The sequence below is a fragment of the Empidonax traillii genome, unplaced genomic scaffold (genome assembly GCF_003031625.1).
Source record: "Empidonax traillii isolate 1590-97213 ecotype Southwest subspecies unplaced genomic scaffold, ASM303162v1 scaffold384:size1533304, whole genome shotgun sequence".
In the NCBI taxonomy this organism is placed as follows: Eukaryota; Metazoa; Chordata; class Aves; order Passeriformes; family Tyrannidae; genus Empidonax; species Empidonax traillii.
Window position 1 is genome coordinate 821714 of NW_020955577.1, and position 11353 is coordinate 833066.

An 11353-nucleotide genomic window follows, 5' to 3' on the forward strand; every position below is an offset into this window, starting at 1 on the left:
GCTGCGCCCGGCACGGACCCGCCCACCGGGGGGCATCCCCCGCCGCTCCCGGGCGGTGGTACAGCCCACCGCCGGCCAATGAGAGCGCGGCACACTCCGCTGCCCGCCTGTGATTGGCTCTTCCCCTCAGCCCTGAGGACGCCGGCGATGCCGGTGCCGGCGGCAGCCAATGAAGGCCGTGAGTGCGCGGGGCGCGGGGGTTGATGGGAAGATGGCGGCAGGTGGCGACGGCCCGGGCGCTCCGTGCCGGCACCACGCGCAGCTGGGCGCGTGCGAGTCGCGCGCCAAGTACCGCGAGGGGCGGCGGCCGCGCGCCGTGAAGGTGCCGGGGGAGGGGCGGGGGAGGCACGGTCGGGACGGGACGGAACGGGACGGGAGGAGAGGGGAAGGGAAGGGAGGCGAGGCTGTGGGCCTCGCCTGCTGCACCGCAGGAGCTCCTCGTTACCGCGGCAGAACTGCCGGGTTTGCGGCTCACGCGTGCAGTCGGCGCACAGCGAGATGTGGCGGCACCTCCTGGGGCTGCCGTGAGGAAGGACGATAGATAGCATCGCTAAGGTTAGAAAAGACCTGTCAGATCGTCAGGTCTGGTGCCCACCTGGCTAACATCCTCCTGTCAGGGAGTTGTAAAGAGCACTAAAGTCAATCCTGAGCCTCCTTTTCTGCAGGCTAAACACCCCCAGTGTCAATATCCTTCTTGGAGTGAGGGGCCCTGAATGAGAAAACAAGGTTTGAGATGCGGCCTCATCAGTGCCAAAACAATGGTTACTGCCTGCGCACGCATATAAGGCACGTCTTTTTCTCAAACACGGCCCTCCTGGAAGCTTTCAAACCCTCCATGTTTCAGGAAATCTCAGAGCCATTCCTTTACTCTTCCAAGAATATGCCATTGGCCGAGGACACAAACCCTTGGGTATCCACACAAGGACAAAGGCCACCATAGGCATCCAGCGATCTCTGGGCACTGGAGGATACACATTGGAGAAACAGTATGGACGTCCTAGGTGTGAAAAAAACCTTACTCAAATCTCCTCTCCCTAGACATGAGATCAATCATATTTCAATCTATTTGTTCTCAGAATGCAGGTAGGGAGTATGCTGCTGTCACAAGAACAACTTAGGCAGCTTGTCTGTGGAGACTGGTTTTTATGGTGGCAATTTGAGAGCTGATTTCCCAAGCGACAAAAACGCCTGTCTTTTGCAACACAGCAAGAATGTGAATGTTTTTGAATGCTCTTTGATTCTGTTTTTTTTTTTCAGGTTTACACTATCAACTTGGAATCTCGCTATTTACTGATACAAGGAGTTCCTGCATTAGGTGTTATGAAGGAATTAGTTGAACAATTTGCATTATATGGTGCCATTGAGGAGTATCATGCTCTAGACGAATATCCAGCAGAGCAATTTACTGAAGTGTATCTTTTAAAATTCCAAAAACTGCACTGTGCAAGGTATTGGATGGGGCAATATCTGCCTCTTGCTGCCTTACTCTTTTATACCTTCTGTAGTTACAATGTGTTAAAATTCTACAGAGTTGAAGTAAAATCCTCAGTTTTGCCAATACAATTTAATTCCTTTCAGGGTGGCCAAGAAAAAAATGGATGAACGAAGTTTCTTTGGTAGTTTACTGCACGTGTGCTACGCTCCAGAATTTGAAACGGTCCAAGAAACGAGAGAGAAGTTGCAGGATAGAAGGAAGTATATAGCAAAAGCAACAAATCAAAGAGGTTTGTGATTACATTTCTTATAGAATCTTAACATCTTTCTTCAGGGGTGGGTGGGGTTTTGGTTAAAGAGCCTGTTAAAGAAAACACTTTTTATCTAGCTCTTAAAGATGTATTTTAAGCATGTTTGCAGTATAATGGAGACATCTCTCAGTATTTAGAGAACTGTTTCAGTTAAGACTAAAATACAGAAATGCTTAAGCTTTAACATCAAAACAACTTTTTTTCCAACTTGCTAGACAGCCTGTTCTTGAAATCGTAACTGGAGATAAAAATCACCAATTTGCTATGTTAGGAATATTTTCCTTCTCAAAACTGTGGAAATACTTCTGCTCAGGCATTCCTCGTAAACTAGCAGAGGAACTAGGCTGGAAAACTAGTTAGAAAGGTAACACTTAAAAATCACAGAAAAGTGCCTGGGAATGGAATATCACTGTATTACTTCTGCAGTTGTATGAAATGTTTCTTAGTTTTAGCACTAATAATAAAATGAAATAGTGAAGCTTGTTTGTTTGTTTGTTTTAAAGATTGCTGTGTGTTAAAGAAAGTTGAGGGCCCTAAGAAGACAGTCTCAAAGAACTCTGAGCGTGACTGCCCATGGAGTACATCAGGATCACATGCAGCCAGTAACTGGGATCCATCCTCCTTTACAAGTTTTCATGGGGTATCCCACAACACAGGGCATCCATCTGGGAATCATAATCAGAGCCTGTTAACATCTCCACACTGCGATAATAATTGTGCTGAAACTTCCGGGTACTTTGGCCAAAACACATCCCTAACTCCCAGTGTTCATCCAGGAGGATGTACTCCACCAGCTTCCTTAATGCAGCAAAGAATGGTTCCAACATATAGTGGAATTGACAGGTTTATGCCTCGTACAACTCACTTGCAAGAACGTAAGAGGAAGAGAGAAGAAGGTAACAGGTTCCTCCTTGGAACAAGTGCGGACAATACTGAAGTCATTATTGGTCCACAACTGCCAGAGATACCTAAAGTGGATATGGATGATGAGTCATTGAATACATCAGCTACATTAATTCGAAATAAACTGAAAGAGGTATGGGTTCTTAAAGTTCTGATAGTTTCAAACATATGTGCTTGTTAGCCATAAAAACAGCAACGCTCAGGTAACTTAATTCCACATTCACTCAGTATTACCAGTTTCTTTGCCAGTTAAAGCTAGCGTTCTTGCTATTTAGCATTTCCATAATCTAGAGTACTGCAGGCAATTCTACTCCATACCTCTTACACTACCCTTAAGAAAGTATAAATGTCTGTGCACAGTCCTAAATGATTTTCAGTTAACCACTTTTTTTTTGCCAACATGTGCATGATAACTGTGCAGGTAGTTCTGCTGAATCCAGCATGGTACTCATATCTGGTTTCTGATTGAAAGGGAGTGAAAAATAACGGGAGAAGCAGTTCAATGTAATTTTGCCTCAGCGCTTCCTATGCCATTAAAAGCTGTACAGAAACATTAATCTATGCTGAGAAGCATGAATTAATCTATATAACCATTTATGGAGGGTATTAATCAATTAGCAGGTCAGACATTCCTGATAAAACTTCCCATTTACATTAAGATATGAAAAAGCTCCCTTGAGTATAATTGGCTAGACTGATTTGAAAGGGCTTATATCTCCAGTCACATTTATAAATAAGCACCACTAGTATTAAATACATTTCTAAAGTATGTGTCAAAATGCACATTTTTGCTTTCCCTTCCTTTCCTGAAATGCCTGAGTTTAAAAGCACACTCAGCCTTACTTTGAAAACATCTCTGGTAGGAAGAAGGGAGATGAGATACTCAACGCTCTATCACTGAGTATCTGAAATCAGTTTCTGTGGTTAAATACAAAAATGGTACTGCTGACTCTTCTAAGTTTAACCTCTGTTGTGTTTAATGCTGCCTTTGGTGTTATTTTTTTTTCTCTACTCAGCAGGAAAATTCAATTCAAGTGTGATTATAGTAATACATCCTTCCCAACACTCAAATGTTGGAGAAGTGGCCTTACTCTGAAATGAGGATAAAAAGGTAGTGGTTACAGGTTACTAATTTTTTTTTTCCTATTTAGGTAGCAGATTCTGTTTCAACAACATCTGTGGAAAAGCCAGAGAATAGATCAGCCAAACCACTTGTAAAGCAGAGAAGAAGAATATAGACACTGCTGGCAGCATCTTCCAAACAGTCCTTTTATAAAGGATATAATTTAAAATATTTATTTTTCATGTAAAAAGTGAAAATTTTTTTTAGACTGTATTTCCAAGGGATTCTGTTAAAAATTGTATCAATTTGTTTCTTGGAATGAACAAACCACTGTAATATATTATTGTTGCAATGTTGTCTTGTGTACCTTATGGTTTAATGTATTTTCTAACATTGAAGACATTTATTTAGGTAGAGTCACGGAAGTAAATTCTATTTATGCTGTAAATTTTACAGTAAAGGAATACTGGAACAGTAGTTTCAAGTTGCTCCCATTTTTACTATATCATGAAGAATGGTGAAGAAAAACACCCTTTACAACAGTATTCAACAATGGAGTTCCAGTTAACCTGTGTCCGGGAAAACTTTCTCTTCAAATGCAATCCTGCTCTGTTTAAAAAGAAAAAAAAAAAAAGAGAGAGAAAAGTTAATTTTCAGTTAAAAAGAATTATATTTATTGACAAAATGTACTGGACTGAAATGTGTATGCAAGGAATAGAATACCTCTTGCTTTTTAGCCTAGAAAAGGTAAATCCATAGCCCTAATGGTGTCATCGCTGGGAGACCAGTCAGAACATTTGAAGTTATAGTGGAAGGGGAAATTCGAATTGTAGGTGCTCAGCAGTAGGAATGTGTGACCAAGGAATGACCTAGCATGGAGGGCAAGAAGACCCAGTTGCAGAATGAGGTAAATGGGCTGGAAGCAGGAATGCCGGAGGCTGGGATGTCAAGGTAAAGGAGTGAAATTTCCCTTAGTGATGAGAATAATATCTGAGAGTAATATCTGCAGCATTGTGTTGCAACAACCCTGGAGTGGGAGTGCTCAGGGGTCACCTTTGGGCACCAGAACTGGCACTGGGGAGATGAATCCAACACCAGGCTATGATGTCCCATGCTGACATTCACAGGATTGGTGCAAGTGTAGGTAAGGAATTGGCTTGTGCCACATCTTTGCGGGCTCCTTACGGAACCTGTCAAATTGTATTTGTCAAATACACTGTTCGTTACATTTTAAAAAAATATATTTAAGTACAAATGAGTGTTTCATTTGGGGTAGAATTAAAATTAAAATAGCCCCAGTGGGAAATCTAGTAAATTATGGGTTTTCTTCATGTAAAGCTCATAGCTGAAATTTATTTATTACTTTTAGGGCTTGAAAGGACATGTAAATATTGTTCTCTTTTAAAAGTGAAACTAAAGACCTAGGGGAAAGGCAGCAGTTGGGTAGGATAAAGAACAGAAGGCGCAAATACTATAAGCAAGAAACAAGCCAAGTTTTCCACTTCTTGCCAAGATTAGCCTGAACTGTGAACCTGCTTTATACCAACACTGACAGAAGTAATTTTTCCATGCTGATTAATGAAAGTGATTTTGTTCAGAAACTTTTTAAAACCTTTTCACTGGTGTTAAAAACCAGAGTACTTACTTTGGTTTTCCCAAACCCTTTAAAGTCTTTTGACAACCTGCCAGGAGAAATCTGGCATTTTGGGAACAGCTGCTGTGCAGCTGACATGATGTAACGTAGCTTGCCATTGTGGCAATAAGACTCTTTCTTCCTGTCCTCCAGCCTACAAGTGGGTGAGCTGACAGGAAGTGTAGGATTCCAGCAAAGGAAAACTTGCCATGTTCTCAGCAGTCTTAGACAATTCTTCTGTTTCTAGGAATCACTGTGCATATTTCAAATTTTATTTTGCCATCTCTATGAAGCTACAACTTTCAGTATTTAAGTCACATACAGTTCAAATAGAATGACAATTACTGGATTACAATTTAACACTAAGGAAATGAGCATGGTGTAAATTACCATCCCCCCCGCCCCCCCCCCAAAAAAATTGAATTAGACATATTGCTGATAAACAAAGCCTCGTTAGATGAAATTACAAGGCAGCAGTGCCACACTCTGAGAGGAAGACCTGTCAAGGCGGGTGGGTTTTTTTCCAGAAAGTTACCAGACTCTCCCAAATGAAGCTGTGAGATGACAGTTAATGCCATAACACATCTTCTTACCAACAGAACAGAAAATATTGCACCTTCTCTTTTTAAACACAAAGTTGAGGTACCTTTATGTCTGGCAAACATGGTCCAAAGGCTTCTAAGAGAAGGTTTTCATCTTTGACTGCTTGTTCAAAGTCCGCAAAAGAAAGCTTGCCATCGTGATCATAGTCCTATAAAAGGAAGGGAACACTTAAGCCAAGGGTTATTACTGATAGTAATTGTATTTTTGTTTACAGATGTTTTATTGACATGGATTCTGTTTTTAGTTTGGTTGCACGCAAAATCATTTTTTGTGGTCATGAGTCTCTGCTCAGACAAGCTCTGTGTCACTTGCCTCTACCTAAAGCAAAAGGAGTGGGTTTGAAAAATAAAAAAGACAGAGTTAAAAGGACTTGGGATTCAAGACCTGGTTTTAAGTGAAATTTTTTGACCACCAACCACCATAGAAGCGGAGATTTATATCTTGATTTGATTAAAACATTGAAAGACAGTCCCTAGCTAATCTGAATATCCTTGATTAAGCATGGTAAGACAAGCTTTACATTAATAACCTTGAGTGTACTGTTCTAATAGAATATATAAATTGGATAAAGACGTTTCATGAGCAATTGATAAAACACAAATGTACTTAATAATAAAGCTAATGCAGATGCCTAACACTGGAGTAAATGCAGCTTACACTTTTGAGTTTTCCACTTCTGACTGGGCTTTTGTTTTGATTGGGCATGCACAGCTGTGTATGCACATATTCACATGCTAGTTTATACATAAAGTTTATAGTACCTTCACATAGTAAATTAAGTTTCATGTGAGGATACTGGACTGGAGTTCACCAGATGTGGATTATATTTCTGGCTTTCCTTAAGAGAATTTCAAAATCCCACTGTAAATCACACACTATACTTTGTTACCTCATAGGAAGGTTCTAAGCTTCAGTTAATGAATGTTTGAAAGATATTCAGATACCACAATGAGTAAGTACTTGCCATTTTCTTCAGTACTATCTCTACCAAGTCCTTAATTGCCTCATCAGGGTCTTCATCTGCTGGTTGTTTGATAACAGTGTCCTTCAGCATTTGAAACATTTCCTCTCTCGAAATGTATCCATCACCATTCAGGTCATAAACCGCAAAACAGTCTTTTGAATACAAATAAATTTCAAGTAAATTAAAAACAATAATCACATATCATTAAAGCTATCTGTTACCTATAGAGAGAAAATGTGAATTGTACCTTGTACAGCATATCTATTGAGCTACATTTATTATATATTTATATATGTATCACATTTTAATATATGTATTAGTCAATTAGTACCTATTTTCCCTTTATAGTTAAAAATTATTTATTTCTGCTCAAATATTATTCAGTTCATAGAAAGCATACTTACAGATCTTAACTTCTCTTAAATTGTCTATTTAAAATATAAATAAGGTTCTGGCTTAGAAGCCAAATTTCCCATAGTGGGGACATGATATCTCTACCAAAAGGACTTTGCACCTACAAAAGACCATCCTCATTTTTTCAGTGCTGGGTTAGAAAAGTAAAGGAAGAAGGAGCTGTACTGACCATGCAAAGAGAAAATCCCTTAAACAAAAGTATTTTGGGTATCTGCATAATTCCTCTTCTAATTGTTTCTACCTTCCTGGAATCAGAAATCTATGGTCATAATAAACATAGCTATTCTTCACAAAACTTATTAACCAAACAAACAAAAGTCTTCAGTTAGGAACGTAGGAGGTTTTTTTTTTCTCCTGTCAAAGACAGGCTATGTCTACAATGAAAACCACTCCTGGCATACACTTGTGACAGACAACATTGTGTATCACTACACACTACTGCTTGTAGTGGTACTGACACATATTCATTGTCCTGGGCACACATTCCAGTGCTACGGCATCCCAGGCCACTTTCCAGATGAATTTATATAGTTCATTAGGGATGGCTGATGCTGCAGCCTGGGAACTATGGTTGCATACATAGTTCATGTTGTCATGAAAACAACATCCTTTTTCTTATTACCTTTTTTTTCCCCATGTGCCCTATTTCTTTTTCTCTGCTTCTTAAAAATTTAGAATTCTTGCAACTTTTTCTCCTCCATCCTTCTCTGTCATGGAGGTTCTCACGACCATAGTCTTACAGACTCAGTTTTTCCTTCTATGCTTCCAAGCTGAAGAACTGACAGAGTTAATGCATCTGCTGCTGTGTCCCCACTGTGCCAGTAAATGAATGTTGGCACTGGTCTTGGTTAGCTTGACACTGTGCTATTTAGCCAAAATCACCCTAGAGATATATCTGCTTCTTTCTATTTCTGTGTGTGAATACAAAAACATATATTTTGTCAAAACTGTATACTGTAGAATAAGCTTCGATTCCAATGCAAGTTTTTGTAAGCAACAAAATAAGATGGCAGCTAAAACAGTAGTTTACACAGAAAAAAACTCTGTGTCAGAGAAGCAATTTCAGGACTCAGTTTCATTGCATTAAACTATACAGAAGAAAACTTTTCAATTATCAAATACTTTATGAGAGTAACTACTGAATTACAACAAAAGCAATGTGTTATTTGTCATGAATTCAGTGACTACCAGTAAATATTAGCACAAAGATCAATCTTACATTTAATCTTCTCTTCCAGTGTCCCCCGAAGTAATATTGCTAAGCCTTCCACCCACTCCACCACAGTGATGCAGCCATTGTTGTCTCTATCAAAAGTGCTGAACACTGGGAAGTGTATTAGATACATTGTAAATATAAATAATTATAATAGAGAAACAAAAAAAAGGATTATTTTCTTGAATTCGTTGAAATTATAAACCTGTATTTCTTTGTGAAAATGTTTGCCTGTTTTCATCAAGATGTGATTACCCTTCTTGAATCTAAGATGTACAATGAAAGGGATTTTGCCCCTCAGTTTATTAATTTTCCACTCTAGAATCCTGCTGGGTAAGACAATTTGTTTGATCTGTTGCCTGACTTAGACAACTGCAGGAAGTATGCTTCCATGCAGATGTGAACCAAATAAACCAATATCCCTTACAATAACGCATGTTTCCATACAGAAGATTTTAATTACTAGGTTTTGTCTCAGAAAATCCTGGAGAGAGCAATCCTAGAAACAACATATAAATATGTTAAATATACAAAGAAAAATAACCTCCTGTCATGTACCAAAATGTTTTTTTTTCTCCCTTCCCTGAGCAACTTTCAATTTTCACAGAATCACAGAATATGCCAAGTTGGAAGGGACCCACAAGGATCATCAAGTCCAATTCCCGGCCTTGCACAGGACCATCCCCAAGAGTCACACCATGTCCCTGAGAGCATCATCCAAACGCTTCTTGAACGCTGTCAGGCTTGGTGCTGTGAGCACTTCCCTGGGGAGCCTATTCCAGTGCCCAACAACACTCTGGGTGAAGAACCTCTTTCTAATATCCAACTTAAACCTCCCCTGACACAACTTCAGGCCATTCCCTTGGGTCCTCTCACTGGTCACCACAGAGAAGAGATCAGTGCCTGTCCCTTCTCTTCCCCTCACAAGGAAGTTGTAACTGCAGTGAAGTCTCCCCTCAGTCCCCTCCAGGCTGCAGCTTTACTATTCATACAGCCTGTAATACAGTACTAAAGTACTTCAAATCTAAGATACAATTCAAAGCATCGACTAACATCTGTAATAATTCATATTTTAGAATGTTAATTAGTAGGTTGACTGAAGGAATACCTCTAATTGCAGAGCCAAGCATTTGGAATTGGAAAACAACAGGTTTGCTTCTGCAAACTGAAATCAGCGCCTTTGTATGTAAGCACTACTTTTTAAGAATGTACACATGTAAGGTATCTTCTAAGATACACCCGACTTACTGCATAAAATGGCAAGTTTTTATTTTATGTCATGTAAGTACTTCTGCTAGAAGAAAAGTTGAACCAAGGGGTGGCTCTTGGCAGCCCAAGAATGAAAGAATGGCAGATTGATGCCTGCTCTGCATCTTCCTGTAGACATCTCTACATCAGAGATCATTCGTGCAACTTTCACAGTAACTGCAGATTTGGCCCTCATGTTATGAATCTGTGAAAACACGGTATTTTCAAGGGGTTACTTGGCTCATTACTCTTACCTCCCTGTACTCTCTGCCCAATGCCTTCAGTGCTGTTCACAGTGCCTCTAACACAGAAGTCATCCACTCTTAACAGAATGCCTTTCTGGGACCTCCAGGCCCGAGCTAGAGCTGTCCACCAGCAGCAGCGACTGCAGCTCCGTGTGGAACCACGGGAGAACAGGCATGTGACACGATGCTGCCCTCTTCGATGGCTGCGATAGAAACAGCTCCAAGGCAGCACTACAACTGCCTCTGCCTGGTCTCCCTGGAACTAGAACGTGAGCTACTCTGAACTCCGGAAAAACTATTCTGCATAAAGAAAGAGAAGATGCGATTTTCCCAAGAGCTCCTGAGCATAACTCCTCTTTCCTGTCCTCGTGGGGAATGAGATGGCATTATTTTGTCTAGGCACACTCATCAGGGCAGCATCGTGAAACCAACGCCATCTCGTTTTCAGAGGTCTCCGCCTCACCTCGGTCCAGGACCACGTCGTCCGTCATGCCAAAGGCGGCGAACAGGGTGTCTCTGAACACGGTGCGGTTGAAGCCGGACACAGCGTACTGGCTGCAGGACCTCTCCACCAGCACGTCGAAGAGCTTGATCAGGCATTCCGCTTCGCCTTCGCTAACTGCCCGGCCCAAACACAACCAAACACAGGTTATAAGTTACGCTGGTAGAACACAGGGCAGGCACCGCGGAGGGCTTGGGCACCTGCGGCGCTGACCATGACACCGGTGACCCGGCCCCCCGCCCCGCAACCCCCGTTCCTGAGGCGGCGGCGGGAAATGCGATGCCCCCTCCTCTCCCCACAGGGCGAGCACAGGGGCAAGAGGAGGCGGCGGGGCGGCTCTAGCGGGGCTCCTGCAGCCCGGCAGACACTCACAGTGCTTGGTGGATCGGCTCAGCGACTCCGCCAGCAGCTGCAGCCTCTTCCTGCTCATGGCGGGGGAGCCGCTCCTGCCGCCGCCGCTGCCCTGGCAACGCGGGCGGGCAGCGCGGCCTGATGGGGCCGCAGGGGCCGGGAGTACACAAACACGCAGGCGAAACAAAGATCAAGTCTTACCGCGCATTTAAAAAACAGCAGCCGTAGAAAGTAAATAACTGCGTTTCAAACCTGTAAAAAAATGTTTCTGGAAAGAAGAGCTAAATATTAAATACTGTATACAATACTGCTCGTTCATCGGCTGGCAGAAGGCAGAAAACTATTAAAACACTTTTATTCCCGCATTGCCCGTTTTCTGCTTTGTCTCTCTGCTGAAACTTGGAACGTGGCTGTAGGTGCCACCCGAGACCCACAGCACCGTCTCACATACTCACGTGTGCATATCGGC

General features: G+C 41.9%; 2 protein-coding genes across 4 annotated transcripts; one reads left to right on the plus strand and one right to left on the minus strand.

The window, feature by feature from the left end:
- Positions 1 to 211: 211 nt before the first annotated feature.
- Positions 212 to 4345, plus strand: RBM48 (RNA binding motif protein 48). Of its 2 annotated transcripts, none has more exons than XM_027893182.1 (5): positions 212 to 322; positions 1258 to 1448; positions 1579 to 1724; positions 2249 to 2781; positions 3800 to 4345. In XM_027893182.1, the coding sequence occupies exons 1-5, from the start codon at positions 212 to 214 to the stop codon at positions 3884 to 3886; spliced, it is 1068 nt and encodes a 355-aa protein (XP_027748983.1). In that variant the 3' UTR covers positions 3887 to 4345. The 2 variants fall into 2 exon arrangements, with proteins under 2 accessions (XP_027748983.1, XP_027748984.1); XM_027893183.1 differs by lacking the exon at positions 212 to 322 and adding an exon at positions 689 to 1001 and having other exon boundaries at positions 3800 to 4188.
- On the minus strand, positions 4190 to 11014 carry EFCAB1 (EF-hand calcium binding domain 1). Of its 2 annotated transcripts, XM_027893188.1 has the most exons (6): positions 10906 to 11014; positions 10495 to 10650; positions 8545 to 8649; positions 6912 to 7063; positions 5991 to 6095; positions 4190 to 4320 (listed from the first exon to the last, which is right to left on the minus strand). In XM_027893188.1, exons 1-6 carry the CDS (start codon positions 10961 to 10963, stop codon positions 4276 to 4278), a joined length of 621 nt encoding a protein of 206 aa, XP_027748989.1. In that variant the 5' UTR covers positions 10964 to 11014; the 3' UTR covers positions 4190 to 4275. The 2 variants fall into 2 exon arrangements, with proteins under 2 accessions (XP_027748989.1, XP_027748990.1); XM_027893189.1 differs by lacking the exon at positions 8545 to 8649.
- Positions 11015 to 11353: the final 339 nt, after the last annotated feature.

Excerpts from the sequence above, each read along its gene's own strand:
- EFCAB1 (XM_027893188.1), bottom strand. The coding sequence starts at position 10,963 with ATGAGCAGGAAGAGGCTGCAGCTGCTGGCGGAGTCGCTGAGCCGATCC. Across the intron at positions 10,651-10,905 it reads GAGCCGATCCACCAAGCACT|TTAGCGAAGGCGAAGCGGAA; the intron begins GTGAGTGTCTGC and ends TGGGCCGGGCAG. Across the intron at positions 8,650-10,494 it reads CGACGTGGTCCTGGACCGAG|TGTTCAGCACTTTTGATAGA; the intron begins GTGAGGCGGAGA and ends TACACTTCCCAG.
- RBM48 (XM_027893182.1), top strand. The coding sequence starts at position 212 with ATGGCGGCAGGTGGCGACGGCCCGGGCGCTCCGTGCCGGCACCACGCG. Across the intron at positions 1,725-2,248 it reads AAAAGCAACAAATCAAAGAG|ATTGCTGTGTGTTAAAGAAA; the intron begins GTTTGTGATTAC and ends TTTGTTTTAAAG. Across the intron at positions 2,782-3,799 it reads TTCGAAATAAACTGAAAGAG|GTAGCAGATTCTGTTTCAAC; the intron begins GTATGGGTTCTT and ends TTTCCTATTTAG.